We start from the raw sequence: 21,406 nt of genomic DNA, 5'->3' as shown, positions 1-21,406 counted from the left end.
AATGATGAACTACAAAAAGCATGCCTTTGAAGAAACAGAATTATGATAGTTAGATTACAACTATTTCTAAATTATTTTTGTTCTGCTGTGTTCCATTCTTAACCTTGAAGATGGACATAGAGAATTAATGAGAATTAATGTCATGCCCATGTTAAACCCTTCTGTTCCCACCTGCTGAGAGCAACCGAAAGTCAACAAGAGGTGCAACTTATTGTCATTGCTGCACTTCTTAACATATTGGGCTTTTCAGATGTGCCCCATCATATACTGTTTGCCCTTTGTCCCCCTCCCATTTCTAAAAACTGCCCGTACAAAAGTAGGAGGAAAAGGCAGCCTTGAACTCTGGAACAGCTTGCATCCTTCCACTGCGGTCTCTCCCCCTCCGTCACATCCCACCATCACTCCTTATAGGCAGCTAGGCAATGGTTTGAAGAGAAATGAATGGCCATGCTGTTTGTATAATTTGTTAAAGGTTGTGTGTGTGTGTGTGTGTCTGTGTATGCGTGTGTGTGTGTGTCTCTCTCGTAAGGCCTCTGTCAGGGATTTCCTTCCAGATTTCAGGGTTTCTCCTGAGTCAGAACTTCTCTAAGCTCTCTGGAGTAACCCAGCTGCTAGGGTGTTCTGCCAGGCTCGCATAACTATTGTTCTGCTTTTTATGTAGTATTTTAGTGCCGGGTAGGAACGTGGGCCAAAAAGCAGCTTGTGAATAATTTTAAACACTGTAAACTCGCTTTGGATTTTGGCAAGGGAAAAAGATGTGTTTTAGCAACGCAGGGATGCTGATTGTAATGGTTTCCTTCTCTAACTAAATCTCCTGTGGCCATTCCCTCAGGGTTACAGCAAAGCTTGACTGCAGTTTCTTTTCCGCCTTTTTTTTTTTTTTTACCAACAAAGAGACTTTTTTTTAATTTCAGTGCTAATTCTGGTTCTTTTCAAATGATTTACCACTGTGCGTTTATTATCATCATCTCATTAGAATTCCGTCCTCCAGTTGGGAATAGGCCTGGAAATTGCATGCCGTGTCAAACTGGTTTTGAAAGACTTTTCCAATCCAGTCGTGATGCTGAAAGGAAAGAGTATGGGGAGGAGGTGGAGGGCTGCAGTTTGGTTTGGTGTGGGGGGAGGGTGTTGTGTGTTTGTTTTTTTCGCTTTGAATAAATCACATATTTAACTCTCTCTCTCTCTCTCTCTCTCTCTCTCTCTCTCTCTCTCTCTCATTTTAATTTATCTTTTGCGGTCTGTGGATCCAGTGATCGGAAAATATAGTCAACTTCCAGACTCAGGTACTGTTTACAAATGTCTATGCAGTGTTTTTGAACTGCTTGCACTCTGAGTGGGTGTATCTGAAAGGCCAGAGTCGCTGAGGATACAGAGCCTGATTGCAGTAACTGCTAGTGTTCATGTGCAAGGTTGCTGTTGAGCTCAATGTCCTAGGACTCTTCTTGTAGAGCTAGCTGCTCGTTTTTACAGGTCCTGTTCAATGCACCTGTGGGTCTGATCAGTTGCAATATAAGGATTTTTTCTGTAGGCCTGTGGTAGAGATGAGAACATTTTATTTGTATCTTCCTCTATTGCAGCATCTGCACTGTCTCAACCACAGAACTGTACTAGGTCATGATTAATTCTGGTTGTCTCCATACGCCCACCAGATTTGGGTGGGAAATGTCCAGTGCCTGAAAAATTGTTTGGAGACATTTCTTGAGCTTTACCACTTTGTGATGGCTGTTGATAACAAAGTTGGAGATTGTCTGTCTGTTTACTGCTATTTTTTGGAAATATGTTATGACATTTTTATTTATGTTTTGGGTAGTTGGTACATGGCTTATTAAATATTGATTTAAATAAATGTTGGGGGAGGAGACTCAAACTTGCATCTAAGGCGAATGAGTGACTTAATATGGTATTCTTGTTTTATTTCTTGGGGACCATATAGTGATTGTGCTAAGCTCAATTTCCATGTGCATGTGTCTGTCTGACTGTCTAACAGGTATGAGTGACAGCGTCAAGGACAAATTCTCTACTGCATTTTCCATTGTGGGTATGTTTTCTTCGCATGCTGTTGGAAGTCTTAGTGTTTTCTTCTGTGCTGAAATCACACCAACAGTAATAAGGTAAGACCTCCAAACTTCCCACCTTGGGGTGGGGAACCAGTTCAGATGTCCTTACTTTATTAATCATTTATTGTGTAATGCATACTTTTATTTATGCAAGGTGAAATCTCTAATAATCTGATACTGTCCAACGGACTCTGGGATGTTCTGTAGTTTGAGCAGTCTCTTGGGAGCTACTTTGCATATAAATAAAGAGAGATTTATTTACATTGCTTCAGACAGTTTCACCCTTTCTCCCATCATGATAATTCAATATTTTAATTAACAACTTGGATGATGGAGTGAAGAGAGTGCTTTTAAAATTTGCGGATGACACCTAGCTGGGAGAAGTTGAAAGCACTTTGGGGGACAGGATTAGAATTCAAAAATATCTTGCTAAATTGGACAATTGGTCTGACATCAGTAAGATGAAATTCAATAAGATGAGTGCAAAGTACTTCACTTAGGAAGTAAAAATCAAACACACACATACAAAATGGGAATAACTGGCTAGCCAGTAGTATTGCAGAAAAGGATCTGGGGGTTCTCCGTGTCCACCAAGGGTAGGACAAGAAGTAATCATCTCTGTTTGCAGCAAGGAAGATTTAGGTTAGATATTAGGGAAAATTGTCTAATTATAAGGGTTGTTAAGTACTGGAATAGTTTACCAAGGGAGGCTGTGGAATCCCCATCATTGGAGGTTTTAAAGAACAGGTTAGACAAACAACTAGGTGTAGGCATATTTTATCCTGACTCAGCATGGGGCGATTGGCTAGATGACCTCTTGAAGTACCTTCCAGCCTTACTTTTCTATGATTCTTTAATTATGAACAATACTTTTTACATTAAGAATCACATTAGGCGTTGTAGCTATAATTTGGTTTGATCTCCAGTTCTTCCACTGTGTTGTGCTTCAGTTTTCTTGCGGGCTGTGAAATTATTGTGTGCATGCTAAAAAGTGAAGCCTGTGCTTATGCGCTTTGCTGAACCAGAGTATAACAATTAAATTATGCTGTTGCCACTTGGTTTAATAAAAAGTACCTCTCAGTATCCCCAGGGGTTTGTGAAAGTAGTAAACACATGCATGGATAGGAGGTGCCAACTTTTACTTTTCCCCGGGGGTGCTCCACTTCCTCTCTGTCTGAGGCCCCGCCCCCACTCTGCTCCTCCCCTCAAGGCGCCACCCCCACTCTGCCTCTTCCTGGCCCTGCCCTGCCCCCTCCCTGAGGCACCACCTTTGCTCTGCCTCTTCCTCCCCCTCTGCACCTCCCTCCCCCAGAGCCTCACCATCGCTCCACCTCTTCCCGCTCTCACTCCGCCCCCTCCCCGAGGCCCCCGCCCACCCGCTGCTTGCTGGTCTCTGCCCTCCCTCCACCCCATTCCGAGCTGCCGAACAGCTGTGGCTGGTGCGTGCTGAGCACCCACTATTTTTTTTTTCCATGGATGCTCCAGCGCCGGAGCACCCACGAGTAAGCGCCTGTGCATGCATGCATCTCAAGTCTGCACCCAGGCCATTGAGAGAGAAGTTTATGCTGGCCCTGTGTCTGTGTTCTAAAGGGGGAATAGGCACAAGCAGCCCTGCTTCCATCCAGTGAAAGCTGCATCCAAAATTCAGTGGCAGGTTGGTGAAGAAAAGAGGAGGGCAACCAGTGCAGCTAGCAGTGATAACAGCCCCAGAGGTGATGTCAGTGGAACTGCACCTTTCAAAGATGTATCATTTCCCTCTGCATTCATCCCCTCTCCTCCAGCGCGAGTGGTAGCATTATGCCTTTCAAAGGCCGTTCAGTGGTCTGCCTCTCCCCTCACCTCCCCAACACAGGCCTATCTTAAAGGAGTCAAATGTTTGCCCTAAATATGGCCTTTGATATCCTTGATAATAGTGAAAATGGGAAGGTAGGGTCTTTTCTGGGAATTTTCCCAGCCATTTCTTTGCAATATCAGTTTCCATTTCATTTATTCACTTCTTATAACAGCATAATCTCATGCACTGTACATAGACTGCATTTGTACGTTCTGGATAACAGTTGCAATAGTGCCAAAATGATTTAGGTGTTTTAGGTCCCATTGACTTTCAATTGGATTTAGGCTCTTTAAAAAGGGAAGGCGGGAAGGGGGGGGGTGTGGGTGGAGAAGAGAGAGAGAGAAAACTTTCCAAAGTGAAATGTCCTTACAATATTTTGTCATCTGTGTAGCAAAGGGTCAAACCTTTCCTTTTTTAATTCAGTGTTGTTTTTTCCAGCTGTGTGGCTTGAGGTACATATTTCACAGATGACCTCATTTTGGCAGGGGAAGCTATTAGTGGTAGAGAAGAGTGTGTAAGCTAGTTTGAATCATTACTAGCTTTTGCTTGCAAAGCAAAACTCACCTGAAGCAAAACTCACCTTTTGTTTGCTATCATAACTATGAAAGGGTTATTTTAGGACATCATTACAATAGGTTGTGTTCTCTAGTTAGTTTTTCCTAAGTTACAGATGAAAATGTTTGAACCTTAGTTATTTTTCTCACAAGAGATGATAAAGTGAAAAAGATTTTCTAGTTATTCATGAAATTAAAAATTTAAAGGGATACATCAACATGTAATCAAGTCCAGTTATTTTTTTTAAAGTTGTTTCAGGAACTGTGACCGTTTTTTTACTCTTTGCTGATTTTTATGGTTTTACAATAGATTTTTCTTTTTTTAAATTTTCTCCCTGTTATGTGAAAGAACTAAACAGAGAGGGAACTGACCAACTGAATGACTGCAGAACAAACAGCTAAATGTTGTCAAATGCACAAAGCAAACCAAAAATGTCCTTTTCCTCTAATCCCACACCAAAGGTTCTTAAGCAAAGTAAGCAGTCATGGGATAAGTGGAAAGGTCCTCTCAGAGATCAGTAACTGGTTAAAAGACAGGGAACAAAGGGTAGGAATAACTGGCCAGTTTTCACAGTGGAGAGAGGTAAATAGCAGGGTCCCCCAAGGATCTGTACTGGGACCTGTGCTGTTCACACCCTTTTCCAGATCATTTATAAATACATTGAACAGGGACGTGGCAAAATTGGCAGATGATACAAAATTACCCAAGAAAGTTAAACCCAAAGATGACTGTGAAAAGGGATCTCACAAAACTGTGTGACAGGGCAACAAAATGGCAGATTAAATTCAATGTTTATAAGTGCAAAGTAGCACACATTGGAAAACATAATCCCAACTACACATACAAAATGATGGGGTCAAAATTAGCTGTTACTACTCAAGAAACAAACCTTGGAATCATCATGGATAGTTCTCTGAAAACATCTGCTCAATGTGCAGTGTCAGTCAAAAAAGCGAACAAAATGTTAGGAACTAGTAGGGAAGGGATAGATAATAAAAGAGGGATGCAACTCTCATGCTCTGGTTTTGACTGCCAGAAGCTGGGACTGGACAGTTCTGTCCATTTCCTCTGACGCATCTGGCACTGGCCACTGTCCGGATGCTGGATGAACTGTTGCTCTGAGCCAGTATGACCGTTCTTATATTCTTAACACATTTCAGACAGAAGTGTGATTGCTAAGCTGATGATATGCCTTTGCTCTGGTGTCATGAAATAGGCATCTGGCCACTTCTCCCTCATGCCCTTTACAGGGCAATTGTCTTTATTAAATACCACCCATAATGCATTGCATTTTGGCAGAGCATCTTATTTTCAGGACTTGACCTATACTCAACTGATGCTCCAATCAGAGTCTTGTGGGAGGGCATAGTAAGGGAATTGAGGGAGTCACTGGGTTTTTCAAACTAATTCTTTATTCATATTTTGTTTGTGAGAAAAAATAGTATCAATATTAAGGTGCTTACAAGTAGGTTGGCTGTTGTGTGATTGCTACCATGACAATCAATAGCATTTGTCAGCACTTCTACACTGTTTTTAAAAAGCAAAAGGTCGTTTTTGAATAGCCCCAACATCAGGTTCCAAGAATTTATCTTTTCCTGCTAGAATCTACAATATATGTTCCAGAGACATAAAGACTCCCAGGAATAACACAAATATTTATTGTTGAGACCCTTATTACCCTGACATCTTAATGCTGGTCAGCCTTGATTTCACACTGCTAAGCACTAAAGCATCATTGAAGAGTTCTAATTCCTTGTGCCAAGGAGTTCATTAAAAAGCTCCTTTCAAACACTGAACTAAAGCACTAAATGAAGCTGAAAATCCTCCTCCAATAAGCATGATGACTGAGCCAGTGAGGGTTGTGCTACTTACCAAAGAGACCAAGATTTTAGAAAGAAGTTGATTGGGGAGACTGTTTTGTTTTTCTCCCTTCTTCCCCTCCCCCGCCAGTTTCTAAAAGATGGAGAACCGAACCTGTTGTTAGGCCCCTGGGGATAGGGAGTAACTATGTATTGCTAGGCCTTGGCATTGCTAATTTTTCTGTTAGTTTGTGTACTGCTTTCCCCTCCCTACTGATAGCAGCAGTGAAGAGAAAAGGTATGTGGGAAGAATAGTGGGGATTTTAGCCATGAGCCACTGTCCACCAATGGCTCTAACTTCCCAGTGGAGATTGCGAAGGTTAAAATCAAATAATCACATCAGGATTCTAAATCACAGCACTTCACACAGTGGAGTAAGACTGGGGCTCTAAGGCTCAACTGCAATATGAATAAATAATCTTTTCAATAATTGAAGGGGTTTTTTGTTCTCTGCCCCATTGTCACATCAGACCGCTTGCATTAGAAAGGGTCAAACACTTGAGAAAAACTAAGGTGGGATTAAAATTGCTCTTTTGTGCTTCTAAATATTATAGAGAGGTGCAAGCCATATTCCTGGGTTTAGTTTCACTTCAGTGAAGCATTTCTGAGATAATATTTTACTATTGTTATTTTAAACTCTTACTAGTAACGTGTTCTGGTGATGTTTAAAACTCTAGTAGACCAGGAAAAGTTCTAAATTATGAATAGGGAAACCTTTAAAGACTACAAATTTTGAAACAGGCTCTTTCAACATTTACACCATTGAAGATTACAAGAGCAGTTTTACAGTCTTATAAATGATCCTCTTGTACTGTTCTCACTCTTATTAGCTTACATAAATGTGAGCAAAGCCTACTCTCTAGTGGTAACACAGAGAATGGCAGAAGTCAAATACAGTAGCTGCTTTCTTAAGATCTGATACGATGTAATATAATCTTCGGAGGATATAAATTAATTAAGACTGAAAAAGCCACATGAGGAAGCTATTTTACAAATTGAGAAATTGAGGAAGAGGTTTGATTTGTCCAAAGTGTTGCAGTGTGTCCATTTCAGACGCCCAAACCACAGCTTGAAACACTAGGCCGTAGTCGATTAATATTCAACGTGTTAGAGAAAATTGAAACAAAAAACTGCACCGTCACATCTTAGGAAACTTCTTGAGTGAGGAAGAACAATATCTAGGAATCGAGCACCCCAGAAAAGTTCTAAATCCTGCCCGCTGTCATACCACGCATGAGAAAGAAAAGTGAACTACAGAAGTGTGCTGCACTTTGAAACACAGTTGTTTCATTGCTTCACTCATGTGCGTCTATTGTACAAATGTTGAATTGTCATTATTTTATATTATAAAAAAATTCAGCAAAAGATAAATAGTATAGTGTTTTCAAGCATTAATAGTGCTCCCTGATTTTGTTTCTAGTATACATAGTGCAACCTACAGTGAGAGAATATCTCTCTGACTTCAACTACAGTGCTATATGACACACAATGAACATAAAATTGTGCCTTCTCCCTTAGTTTTCCTTGTGATGCATTTAAATGCCTTTAAAATCCAGGTGAGCAATTTTTTCCAGTCTTTGAGGTACAATATTGAATAGATGGGGGGTTCTCAAACTGGGGGTCATGACCCCTCAGGGGGTTGCAAGGTGGTTCTGTGGGGGTCACGAGCTGTCAGCCTTGAGCCCACATTAAATTAAATTTTAATTAACCCCCTTGTTTTCAATTTTTGGGGGGGGGCATGTCTCACTCAGAGACTTCCTGTGTGAAAGGGGTCACCAATACAAAGAAAGTTTGAGAACCACTGACTCTGTGGGCCTGATTCCCCATTGCTCTGCCGCTAGCGTAGTCATGTGCACCAGTACAAAATGAGCATATCATGCTGCTGTGGTAGAATTTTACACCCTCTTTGCACTAATGTAAATGACTGAACAATGTGCAGGGCAAAGGAGGATCAGCCCTTTGTCACAATTGCACCAATTTGGGACATGATCCAGCTAGTACGTCTGCATTTGAATACCTAGTCCTGTGGGACTGCCCATGCAAGTATAAATTCATAAAGTTACTTAAGTGTGACAGGGGGATTTAATTGCAGAAACAATAGACTTAGGTGGGTTTTAATTTTTCAGTGAAAAGTTAGCTAAAGCTTAATGCCAGATCCCAAAATTTCTACTGCCATCACAAAATCCAGTAAACCCTGCAAAAATCCAGTTTCTTCTGTAAAACTTGGGGAAACCACCCTTTGTCTCTGTGAAATGAAAGCTAGATAATTAAACATTGCAAGGAGGGATTGCTTTGCTCTTGTCTACTGGTCTGAGCAGCACATTTTTGATGTCCTACACTTGCTGCACTTAAGCAGCCAAGCTGTAAATCAATGGATACTGAAAAGATCAGGGATATGGGGATTAGCTTTTGAGCAAGATGGCTGGTGGTCAGAGAAAATCTAGAAGTCAGAGATTTATAGTGCTGGGTTTGATTTATATCATACTGTATAACCTATATAATGGTAATAAAAAGTGTAGCAGTGCAGATTACCACCGAATTTGAAGTTTTAGTTGTGTGGAAAAGGGAGGAAATTGAGCACCGGGACGACTGGAACATGTTGACTCACAGGAAAGTACTGTCTGTGCACCAAGGAAGCAGAATTTAAATGTAATGGGGCAGTATGCAGGTTTCAGGCCTTGAAAGGGTACCACAGAGAGCGTTATGGGTCCTGAGATCATCATGCTGCTGCAGTAGTGGAGTCCCACAGACACGGAAGCTGTGGCTGACAGGTGACTGAGTTCTGTGCTAAGAATGAGGGTGAGGGAGCACAGCAGAGAAAAGTGCAAAAGAAAATGGGAGGTACTGGGAAACCTGCTCCTGGGTCTCAAGGCAGGGGACAAATGAGCCCTATCCAGTAGCCTGAGGGAGAACCTAAAGTTGTTGTTGTTGCATTGAGCACCCATTGTAAGGTGAAACCAGTCCTGGGAACAACTGCTGAGGGTCAAAGCTGCTGTTAGAGGCCTTGGCTACACTGGCGGTGTACAGTGCTGCAACTTGCTGCGCTCAGGGGTATGAAAAAACACCCCCCTGAGCGCAGTGAGTACAGTGCTGTAAAGCGCCAGTGTAATCAGAGCCTGCAGCGCTGCACGCTCGCTCGTGTACATACAGCGCTGCGAGAGCTCTCTCGCAGCCCTGGCGGCACAACTACACTCGCGCTTCGCAGCGCTGCCAACTCCCAAGTGTAGCCAAGGCCAGAGAAAAGTGCCTGAGGGAATCCATCTGCATCTGGAACAGCCATTCTACCCAGGCTGTAGGGCTGGAATTTTCAAATGGGCCTAAGGGGTTTGTTCTGATTTGCAGACATGCTGAGCATTCACAGCTGCACTTGAAGTCAGTGGGAGATGTGCTTTGAAGATATGAAGTGCTGTGTACGGATAATTATTCTGAAAGATCAGGTCCTAAGTGTCTCAGATCGGGCAATCAAAATTAGTGTATACTTTTTATCTTAATCTCTCTGCATAGGTGGCAGCCCCCCTATCAGCTCTCCCTCCTCCCCCAGTACCTCCCACCCGCTGGGCAGCCCTACACAATCAGCACCTCCTCCTCCCTCCCCAGGCCTCCTGCCCGCTGCAATCAGCTGTTTCATGGCATACAGGAGGCTCTGGTGGGGAGGGAGCGGAACTGGGCAGGCAGAGGCGGAGGTGGGAAGAGGTGGGGCAGGAAGAGGTGTGGTGGGGGTGGGGCCTTGAGGGAAGGGGTGGAGTGGGGGTAGGGCCTGGGGCAGAGCCGGGGGTCCAGCACCCCCCAGCACATTGGAAAGTCGGCACCTGTCTCTCTGTGCTGTAATTCCCCATCACTAAAATGAGGATAATGACCCACCCCACCTCACAAGGGTGTTGTGATTTATTTTCACAACATTTAATGTTTGTGGAGCCCTCAGATAGCCTTGTGATGAGCGCTATAGAAAAGCCCATGAGGAACTTTAAAATGGTCTTCAGAGCTGGGTTTGAATAAGGAGGAGTGGCCCATACGCTGAACAGTGAGGAGAAAACAAAATTTTGAAGAGCTGCTCATTCAGTGAGCGCTATCATTCTGTGCACTGAGTGAGGCAGGGGTCCTATGAAAACAATAAAATGTGATCATGTAATTCATGACTGTAACATAATGATTACACAAAAAGGGACTGAATTAAGGTTGCCCAGGTACCTTTAATTCTGATATTTCCTAACTTCTGAGTATTTGACTTTGCAACCTAAATAGGGTTTATTTTACGGTGTTTTTTTGTGTGTAATCTAAGGTGTGTAATCACCTCTACACCAAAGACTTAAGTCGAGTTATATTAGGTCAACTTAGAGCCATTGGTGCATGTCTAAACTACTCTACTTTCGATCAGTGGTGCATGTCCTCACCAGGAGCACTTCCACCGACCTAAGAGGGGCAGTGTGGGGAGCTGAGAGCCTGGTCTCTCTGCTCTGCTGGTAACTCCTTGCTGGAAGCCTGGCTGCCCCACAAGCTCCTGGGATCCCAGCAGACTGCTCCCCACCCCCTGTTCCCTGCCGGGAGTGTGGTCCATCTGCCCAGGGCTTCTCGCCCCAGCTCCCAGGCTGAAGAGCTGGGCTCTAGCTGGAGCTGTGAAATTGACAAGAGAGCTAACAGACAAAGTAAGTAATGCAGTGTTTACAGACACTGTCTCTCCCTAACTACATCGACATAAGCGCTATGCCTCTCATGGAGGTGGAGTTATGTCAGTGTAGTAGGGCACTTAGGCATGGTCTACACTGGCGGTGGGGAGGGGGGATTGATCTAAGTTACGCAACTTCAGCTACGTGAATAACAAAGCTGAAGTTGATGTACTTAGATCTACTTACTGTGGTGTCTTCACTGCGGTAAGTTGACGGCTGCTACTCTCCCGTCGACTCCGCCTGCGCCTCTCGCCCTGGTGGAGTACCAGAGTCGATGGGAGAGCGCTGGGTGGTCGATTTATTGCGTCTAGACTAGACTGGATCGATCACTGCCCATCGATCCAGCGGGTAATGTAGACAAGTCCTTATATCAGCAGGATAAAGCTGTAGTGTAGACACTGACATAATTAAGTCGACAGAAGCTGCCTTACATCAATCTAACAGTGTAGTGTATACCAGGCCTAAGTATATGCCAGTGTTCGTTATACTTTAATGAATTATTTATAACAATGGTTTGGCTTAATAAAAGTACCTCTTTGTAATCTCAAAACATTTCAGAAATGCTAATTAACATTCACAACACCCTTGGTAGGTATTATCTCCATGTTTCAGATAACTTTGGTCTGCCTCAACTTCCCTACGTGACTCGCCCAAAATCTCACAGTCACGAACAACTCTTGATTTCCTGTCCCCTGTTCTGACCACTAGACAGTGCTCTTTATAAAAAAAAAAAAAAAAAATCTATATTTTCTGACTGTCCAAGTATTTGCCTCCAACAGCACAGCGTTTTATAGAAGAGGGATTTCAGAACCTAGTATTTCTTATAGCAGATCAAATCTAATATCGTGTCTCCATCAGTGGCCCATATAAAATACTGCAGAGGCAGCAAAAGCCCTCCCCTACACTGAATAATGCACCTGTTATTTGTTACTGGGCTTTCTTTGGTCTTGTCTAAACTAGAGATATTTATCATGCTAAGGGAAGTGTGGTTTCTGTAGCATGATTGGACATGTCTACGTGGGGGAAATTTCTAGAGTTTTTTACACACACAAGTTGTACCACTTGAATTATAATGGGTACAGCCTCACCACCCCACCCCCTTCTTGTGGACAAAGGTATGCTGGTATAAAGGTATTTTTTTATAGTAGATTTCAAACTGCTTTACAAAGGAGGTCACTATAGAGTCATAGACTTATGGCCCGAAGGGACCATCAAATCATCTTGATTGACTTGCACATCACAAGCCGTTAACCTCGCCCAGTTGTCACTACAATGAGCTGAATAACCTGCATTAGACTGAATTATTCCATCCCTCCAGATACTATTGTGTGCCATAGGCAGAGAATAGAGGGACTGAGGTGCGCCAATGCCTGAGGCTCCTGCAATGGCAGGGAATTGATTTGGTGAGATACCATTATCCCCATTGTACAGATGAGGAGACTGAGACACGGAGAAGTTAAGTGAAGTTCCCAAAATCACCCAGCAGGCCAGTGGCAAAACCAGGAATAGACTCTTCCCGTGTGGGATTGGGAATAAACAATCCTAGAGTAAAGCAATTTATAGCCATATAACTGCATCCCTGCTAGGAGCTGTACCTGTAGAACTATTTCAGTAAACAGTCACCCCCCCTAGCAAAACCAGTACCATAACTGTGTGTAATCAGGCCTGTTTTTAAAATAATTTAGAGCCATAGTGTGGACTAAGTATAGACTGGCCTGACCCACTTTTAATGAAACGCTGTCAAGATCACATTGGACTCTGGTTCTGTAAAAGCAGGGCAGACTGCCTTAAATCATCTAATCTGGTCTACACGATGGCTCTAATAGGGTTAAAACCAGTTAGAAAATTTCCACAGCACAGACATGCCCATTGTGACCACGCACAACAATGCTCCAGGTACTTGACATGTGTGTGAAATACGGCGTGGATTAGACTTGCTTTCAGTAGGGCCAAGCGTTAGTTTAGGCTGAACCATTTCAGCCTGCATCAGTTTAGTGACAGTGTGGGCAGCACTGAATCGGTTCAGACTGAAGCCGTTCAAGTAGTCCCCCTACCCCTGTCCCACAGTGCACAGGAGACCTTTCACAATCTGCTGGAATCCATCATTGCTGGAAGCTGTGCTGGGAATTGCGGCTCAGGTACCTGGAGAGCATTGCAAGTGAGAAAGTTTATAACAGCTCTGGGGTGAGCCTGGGCCAAAGGAGCAACAGTTCAAACGTGAACGTGGACACACTAAGGGTATGTCTATACTACCCGCCGGATCGGCGGGCAGCAATCAATCCAATGGGGGTTGATTTATCACGTCTAGTCTAGATGTGATAAATCGACCCCCGAGGCTCTCCCATTGACTCCTGTACTCCACTGCCACAAGAGGCGCAGGCAGAGTCAACGGGGGAGCGGCAGCAGTCGACTCACCACAGTGAAGACACCGTGGTGAGTATGTCTAAGTACGTCGACTTCAGCTATGTTATTCACATAGCTGAAGTTGCGTAACTTAGATGGATCCCGCGTGCTGCCCCCCCCCCCCCCCCCCGCCCAGTGCAGCCCATGCCTGAGCCATCTGCACTTCAGTTCAGTTAGGAATGGATCAGGTGGCTGGTATAGGCACAGTGGTCATGTTTTGAGAATGAGGATGTAAGCTTTGCTGACCTCTGCAGCCAGTGCTTGGGTAATGTCCTCATTTTACATACTGCTCCGCTCTTTGTGAAGTAACTTTGATTCCAGAAAATAAACCAAAAGGAAAGTTTTCAATCTTTCGCTGAAGTGTTTTTTGTTTTTTGTTTTTTCAAATACATAGCTGCTATATTCTGTATGTGTTGAGACTGTTTGTCTTTGTAGGGGAGGTGGACTCGGACTTGTCCTGGCCAGTGCAGGCTTTGGTATGCTGACTGCACCTATAATGGAGCTTCATAACCAGAAAGGCTACTTTCTGCACCATGTGATCTTTGCCTGCTGTACGCTCATTTGCATCATCTGTATTCTTCTCTTGCCGGAGAGCAAGAACCAAAACCTGCCTGAGAACATCCCAGACGGCGAACACTACACCAGGAAGCCCCTCCTGCCACACAAGAAAGGGGAGCAGCCCCTGCTTCTGACAAACTCTGAACTCAAGGATTACTCTGGCCTCCACGATTCGTCAGCTGTGGGCGACGGGGTGTCCGAGAATACCACTGCCAATGGGATGTAACTGGGCAGATTTTTTTATTTTATTTTATTTTTTTGGGAGAAGGAGCACTTTGGGTGGGGGCATTTTGCACGGGTTTGCAGACCAGTAATGGAACAGATGGATACATGGGGGAATTCAGCTCTGCTGCTAAAGCCACTTATTGTAGGAATCTTCAACTGGTGTACAAATTACTTTTGAAAAGGTTATGGGGGGAAATAACGCATCTGAGAAAAGAACTGGCCGGAGATAACCCTTCCAAACTTTCTTTTCCTGGAATTAAATGTTTATATTTATTTTGATTATCATTTTAAAGAAGCACTTTACTCCCTTTTCATTGATCACATGAATGAAGCCATCTTATTTCAGGAGGTGCAGCCATTCCAAAAAAGAAATGGTGTGATGTTTTTTGTTTTCATTTTTGTTTTTGTGTTTTGTTAAAGGAAAGAGGTATCTCTGCTGCAAAGCTGAATCCACTGAAACTTAGGCTAGAGCAACATTAGTTCTGCCTGTCTAGAAAGTCAAATCCCCCAGGTTGCCTGCTCTGTTTGTACAAACAACAAAAAACCTGTTGTGAGTCAAACTCTGGCTGCATTTTATTTAGCGTAAATTAGGTTTTGATAGTGTCCCCATATGTATTTAAAAGTTATTTTCTAAATTAGAGTTGTTTTTTTTACTGTAGTTAAAGCAGTCAGCAAAATACTACACAAACTAGCTTAGTTTTTCAATCAGGATCAGCCTTCTACATTTTAAATATCACATTCAGCTCTTTTAGAGATTTCCTGCAAGTGATTAATAATAATATAAACAACTGAAATGAATTGACCACCAGTGGTAAAATTAGGTTTACCAAGAATGGTTTTAACTAACAGGAGGTTCAATATCTGTATCCTAGTGTTCCAGAGAATATTTTTGGTTAAAGGAGACAAAATGTAGGAGTATTGGCTACAATCTGAATTGCTTGCTCCAAAAGGGAGTTTAGCTGAAATTTCCACTAGTACAAGAGCTGTGACATTGCATGCCCTAACTGTTTAAAGCCTGTTCTTATTTAAATTTATTTTATTAGAATAAAAGGGAATGAATTGATTATTTGAATAAATACTGAAGATGGGGGGGGAAAACGAAAGGGCTGTTTAAAATGTTACTTAAATAGAGGTCAAGAGGGCACTCCCTATGAAATGGGTCATCTTTAATTATACGTTTTTAAAACCTCCTGTCCAAGCCAGAATTGTGATTACTATATATTTTGCTGTCTCCTGTTTGCTATTTCTGACCCAAGAATTTACAATGAACTGCCACCTTAATCCCACCAAAAATGTGCTCTTCTAGACTCTCCCTTTAAAAAAAAAAAAAAAATACTATAGGATCATTTGTTTGATTAAAGTAATTTAAAATGCCTCTGCTTAGTAAAGTAAGAAGCAAATCTTTCATTTATTGTAAAGATGGCTACTTGATAATAGCCAGGTGACCTCCTCCTTCCAGTCCCCAAGCCAGCAACAGATTTGCATTGGCCATCAGATTTTGATTCTTGTTGTGTGAATGTCTTACGGATCTAGTTAATACAAGAACATTCTGAGCTTAAAAGCTTTTTTGCATCATTAACAATTGCCCCACCACTACCTTCCTTACCTTATTCACTCAGGCCATGCATTTTTGATTTGCCCAGTGGTACAGCCATTTAAATGAACAGAGCAGCAGGATATGTAATGTTGTATTGAGCATCCATATGATTGCCACTTTGTTTGATGGACATCTTGCATTCATAGGCATGGAAAGGCTAATCTGCACTTTCCTCTTCTTCCCTACCCCTTCTTTTGCTCTATATATTGTCTGTTAACTACTGTACCTACTACTTACATCCTCCATTAGGCTGCCTTTGTCCTCTTGTAACCCACACAAAATCAGCAAGACTGTGAGTAGTGTAGTAAGCTACACAGCCACAGATGCTGATGAGTGCAAGAGGACGAGCAGACCTGGAGAAGTGACAAAGATTGTTGTGGTTGGAAAATCAATGTTGTCCTAAAGCTGCTAACTTTTGTACAGAGGATGTGGACATTTAGGTTCTTTTTGAGCCACGTAAGAAACACTGGACCAGTTGATGGTAATTTTGCCTGGAGTTACGCTATTGTTTTCACCTTAGTTAGACTTGCTGTGACAGCAACAGACCAATTTTTCTTACACTCTCTAAACATCTCTAGTTACTGTACGGTTTGAAAGTGGCCACCTCTCCTTCGTTTTGTTCTGCGTTCAGATTTTTGCAGTCTGCATTCACCTCGAAAATAAGGCCTTTCGGTTTGTGCAGTATTCATGTGCCAAATTTGTGTAATACCTTTTGCCTTTTATATGAAGCTTGTTACAAGCCACATATCAGGAAAAGTGGGTTTATATCAAAATCTAGAAAGTAAAACAAATAATAATCCAGGGAGGGGGGCCTTGACACAGGAGAGCAATAGAGAGAGCAGAGGATTGTTTGAAATCGGGCATGCACACAGACTCAGAGCTGTTACGCAGCACCTTGCAATCCATATACCATAGAACCGCTTTTTAGTTCATGGTCTCTGTGCAAATATATTCAGGCTACAGTACAAATCATGTAGACCTTTCACAAGCCTAATAGACGGATTGCATTTAGCACTGTTATGGTCCTGGTGTGTCATCTCTATTGTCCACAGCACTTTATAGTTTCCTATTCTGGTGTTTGCTCTTTCATTACAAACAGTCCCAGGAAAAAGAACTGTTTAAACATATCTGCCTATTTATATAAGAAATAAATACATTAGGTGACAGGAGCACTTGGCAATTTTTGTGAAATTTACTTCTGTATTTTGTTTTGTTTTTTAATTTGCCTGAGATGAGGCATTTGGTACTAGTCCTTTGAAATGAGGTCCCAACACCTATGGTTTGCTTGGCTCAGTCATGGCCAAAACATTAAGTAATAGTCTGTCTCTGTAGCTCTGTTATAGCTCATTTGAGAGGATGAAAGCCTGTTTTTTAAAAAGATATTACACTCCACAAAAGCTGATGGCTATCTGAGGCTGGAAAGTTTCTGGGGAGAGACAGACAGGTACTAAATGATACAGCAGGGCAGGAGGCTATAAACAAACATCAGTTTCCTACTGTGTTCTGTCCGGTTCTTTGTACAGTTGGGTACTGTGGCAGTTTTTTAACAACTGTCTGTCAAGCCATAAGCTTCTCAATCCAGGTTCTCCACAGAGCAAAGGAAACATTTTTCTCAGATGACTACTGTTCCCAGCCAATGCAACAAGGAAAGCATTCAAAGCTTTGCTGTCCATTTAGGCCCATTTCTTTCCATGAGCCCTCAGTTATTCTAGCCCACTAGTGGGGTTTTTAGTTACCATTTAAGGGACGTGTTTTGTTTTTTGTTTTCAGAATTTTTAAACAGAATGTGAAAATGGCATTACACTTGATCATTTTATGGGGTGTTTTTTTCAGCAATGTTTCTGTTGCCAAACACACTGAAAATAGATAAGACGAGGAAAACCATGTAATCTCTTTGCCACTTTTGAAAAATGTTGTTTTGGTTAAGCAGGGTTTTTTTGTTTTGGTTTGGTTTTGTTTTGTTTTAACATGGAAGTATTTTTCTTAAATGATGCCACTTCCTGGAGCCAAATGCTAAAGATCACCAAATTGGAAGCAGAAGTGCCATTAAATGAACTCTGTGAATGTCAAGTCAAATTGCACCTGTAGTTAGCACACAAAGACAACACTTAAGTGCGGGTTGATCTCCCACACTTTAACTTAAAAAAAATTAATCCTCATTTTAATTGTATTGTGTGAAATGTCTTGGGAAAGGAGTACAGTGTGTTTATGTCTAGTGGGTGAGACTTCCCTCCCTCCCCTCAGTTTCTGATGAAGTTTTATTAAAGAATCGTGTTACTGTATGTTTTGATCATGAGTAGTCTGGTGGTGCTTATTCATAGCACAAGCTTAAATCAAGTACTGAAAACAGTCTTACAAGCTAAATGTCTGCATGATGTTACATCTGTTGTACCTACTGAAAAACTTTGTATGTAAATGTACAGAAATAAAAAGGTGTTGCCCCATTAGCATACTTCCTTTTGAATGTCTTTCTTGTCTTCAGTGCGATGAGTGTTCAAGCTGTGCTTTCAAAAATACCCCAGCTACTGAAGAAGTTTAATGAAATTTTTAAAACCTCCCATAACAGCACTAACCCTTTTTATTTAAAAAACAAACAAACAAACAAAAAATACAGATTCTCTAACTAAGGGTACTTCAGCCACCAGTTGCCGCCTTAAGGTTGTCCTTCAAGGAAGAGGATATGTTGCAGCTGAAGCAGTTCTGCTGCTCAACTACAAGTTCCATTTGCAGAAAAGACTCAGCAGGATCCATGGGCCTGGGACTCCGAAGACCAAGATTCTATTTCTGATTTGCTGCGCAACCTCAGGCAAGTCATTTCACTCATCTGTGCCTGTTTCTCCTCCCACCCTTCATCTGTCTTGTCTGTTTAGACCAGGGGTTGGCAGCCTTACAGAAGTGCTGTGCCAAGTCTTCATTTATTCACTCTAATTTAAGGTTTCGCGTGCCAGTAATACATTTTAACGTTTTTAGAAGGTCTCTTTCTGTAAGTCTATAATATCTAATAAACTATTGTTGTATGTAAAGTAAATAAGGTTTTTAAAATGTTTAAGAAGCTTCATTTAAAATTAAATTTAAAATGCAGAGCCCCCCGGACCGGTGGCCAGGACCTGGGCAGTGTGAGTGCCACTGAAAATCAGCTCGCGTGCCGCAGGTTGCCTATCCCTGGTTAAGACTGTAAGCTCTTCAGGACAGAGGACTGTCTCTTACTATCTCTTTGCACAGTGCCTCTATGCTCTACTGTAATCTTACTATTGCTAATAAAATTGATCTCTTCTGGGTTCTAGAGTCCACGTGGAAGGAACCTTGAAAAGAAGATTGCCAAACAGTGCTGACTTGAGTTGGGGATAGACAAAGCATCCTTTTACAATAGGTTATTTCTGGGATCTAGCTGTATATAGTAAGTAACGTTTTCTGCCTTCATAATTTTAGACAAGACTTGATCCAAAAGGAGCCCAACCTAGGTTGTTCTCCCCACTCCTACTGAATTTGGCTAAAATAGCAAGGCAATAATATTGTTTACCTTAGTTGGCTACTAACCCAGAGGTTAAGCCAGCTGACTCTGCGTGTCTGTGTCTCCAGATGTCATCCAGTGCCTTAGTCAACCCTGAGAAGACAGCTGGCTTTAGGAAGATGAAGACCACATACAGTTTGACAGCTTTGGCTTTAGTATCACTGACATATGCTATGAGGCTTGGGGAACCTTGATTGGTGGTTGCATTGTCACCTATACTATTGATGCGTGCATTCATTCACCCTGATTTCACAGAGGCTAGGAGCTGCTGCTTTCACATCAGGAAAGCTGATTTAGTACATTTCATTTAGTTTTCCGATGCCTATATTGCCTGATTTCCTCAGTATATTATTGCCGTTTCCTGGCAAGGAAAACGGCAACTCATCCTTCTCACTTGCCTGAGGCAAGTGAGGTTGACACCATGACCCAAATTGTCATGAGTGTTCTGCTGAGTGAAACTGAGACACAGTTTACATGTAGAATCATGCTGCATTTATGTAGCATTAGGGCCATATTTATCCCTTCCCCCAATAGGACTAGAGAAAAAGGAGCCTTGCCACATCTGTTGTGCATATTGCACAAGACCCAGGGACAATCGCAATCTCTGCACTTGTAGGAACACAAGGACAGCTCTCTGCAGGGCCACACGTTGCTCCAGAGAGGGTGGGGTGGTCCAACCTTCCTCAACTAGCCAGGGAGCACTTTGCACTATCCAAAGGGATGCTTCAGCATACATGCTCCTACCTGAACCCCGGGGGGTATGGCGAGGATGCGCTAAGAAGGGAAAGTACCACATGAGAGACCATTTCTCTGAGCTCCCCTGGGGCCGTGCTGGCTCCATACTATGCCACTGTGAGGCAGTATACGCCAGTGGTTAGGGCACAGGACTGGGAGTCAGGAGATAAGGGTTCTGTTCCTGGCTTTGACACTGACCTGCTGTCTGACATCTTGCAAATCTGACCTTTTGTCTTGTCTATTGAAGATTTTTAAGGTCTGAGGTACGGGCTGTCTGTGATTGTGCGTGTGTATAGTGCCATGGGTCCTACACTCAGTTGGGGCCACAAGGTGGTGCTACTGTCATACAATTAGTTAAATCATATTGACTCCAACTCTGGCTAATTATCATAATTTAACCATTAGAGTATATGCTCTTGAGCAGAATTCACATGCTGTGTGGCCAGCAAAACAATGCTTGATGAAGTTGGAGTTTGAACTGTTCTGTCTAAAATGCATTGCTGAGAGAAACAGGTGGTGAATGGTGACCAGGGAATGAGACCACCCGGCATAGTGCATACATACACAACAGGAGAGTTAAGGCTGCCGAGCTGAACTCCGTTTCCAAGATTGTCAATAAAATCTCAACCTTAGCTCTGAATTAACATAGCTTTTGGTTTTTTGCGCAAGTGTTACTCATATCTGACTCATACTTAGCTTGTGATCCACTGTAACCCCCAGATCCCTTTCCAAGGCAGTCATTTCCCATTTTGTATGTGTGCAACTGATTGGAGTATTTTGCATTTGTCCTCATTGAATTTCATCCTCTTTACTTCAGACTATTTCTCTAGTTTGTCCGGATCATTTTGAATTCTAATCCTGTCCTCCAAAGCCCTTGCAACCCCTCCCAGTTTGGTATTGTCCACAAACTTTATAAGTGTACTCTTGAAGCCATTATCTAAATCATTGATGAAATACTGAACAGAAGCTGACCACCCCACTCAATATGTCCTTCCAGCTAGACTGTGAGCCACTCATAACTACTCTCTGGGAATAGTTTTCCAAGCAGTTATGCATCCACCTTATAGTAGCTCCATCTAGGCTGTATTTCCCTAGTTTGTTTATGAAAAGGTCATGTGAGACAGTATCAAAAGTCTTACTAAAATCAAGATCTACATCTACCACTTCCCCCTATCCACAAGGCTTGTTACCTTGTCAAAGAAAGCTATTAGGTTGGTTTGACATAATTTGTTCTCGATGCAGTTACTTATCACCTTATTATCTTGTAGGTGTTTGCAAATTGATTACTTGTTCCATTATCTTTCCAGATACTGAAGTTAAGATGACTGGTCTGTAATTCCCTGGGTTCAACCGAGGCCAGGTGAAAGTATAGGTGTTGGTCCTTACCTTTATACTCTTATTGTAGAAA

The 21,406-nt window shown here is 42.4% G+C and overlaps 1 protein-coding gene across 1 annotated transcript in view; it reads left to right on the top strand.

Moving 5' to 3' along the window:
- Nucleotides 1-14,518, top strand: part of LOC113407926 (solute carrier family 22 member 23-like) — a 176,748-nt gene extending 162,230 nt beyond the window's left edge. The window contains exons 8-10 of the mRNA XM_026658906.1: nucleotides 1,251-1,283; nucleotides 1,988-2,111; nucleotides 13,808-14,518. Of these exons, the coding sequence (XP_026514691.1) occupies nucleotides 1,251-1,283; nucleotides 1,988-2,111; nucleotides 13,808-14,156 (506 nt within the window). The 3' untranslated portion in view covers nucleotides 14,157-14,518. The remainder of the gene's footprint in view (nucleotides 1-1,250; nucleotides 1,284-1,987; nucleotides 2,112-13,807) is intronic.
- Nucleotides 14,519-21,406: the final 6,888 nt, after the last annotated feature.

This window comes from Terrapene carolina, unplaced genomic scaffold, assembly GCF_002925995.2.
Source record: "Terrapene carolina triunguis isolate 2854851 unplaced genomic scaffold, T_m_triunguis-2.0 Scaffold57, whole genome shotgun sequence".
In the NCBI taxonomy this organism is placed as follows: domain Eukaryota; kingdom Metazoa; phylum Chordata; order Testudines; family Emydidae; genus Terrapene; species Terrapene triunguis.
Note: the sequence above shows the minus strand (reverse complement) of the source record. Positions and strands in the feature narration are given on the sequence as shown.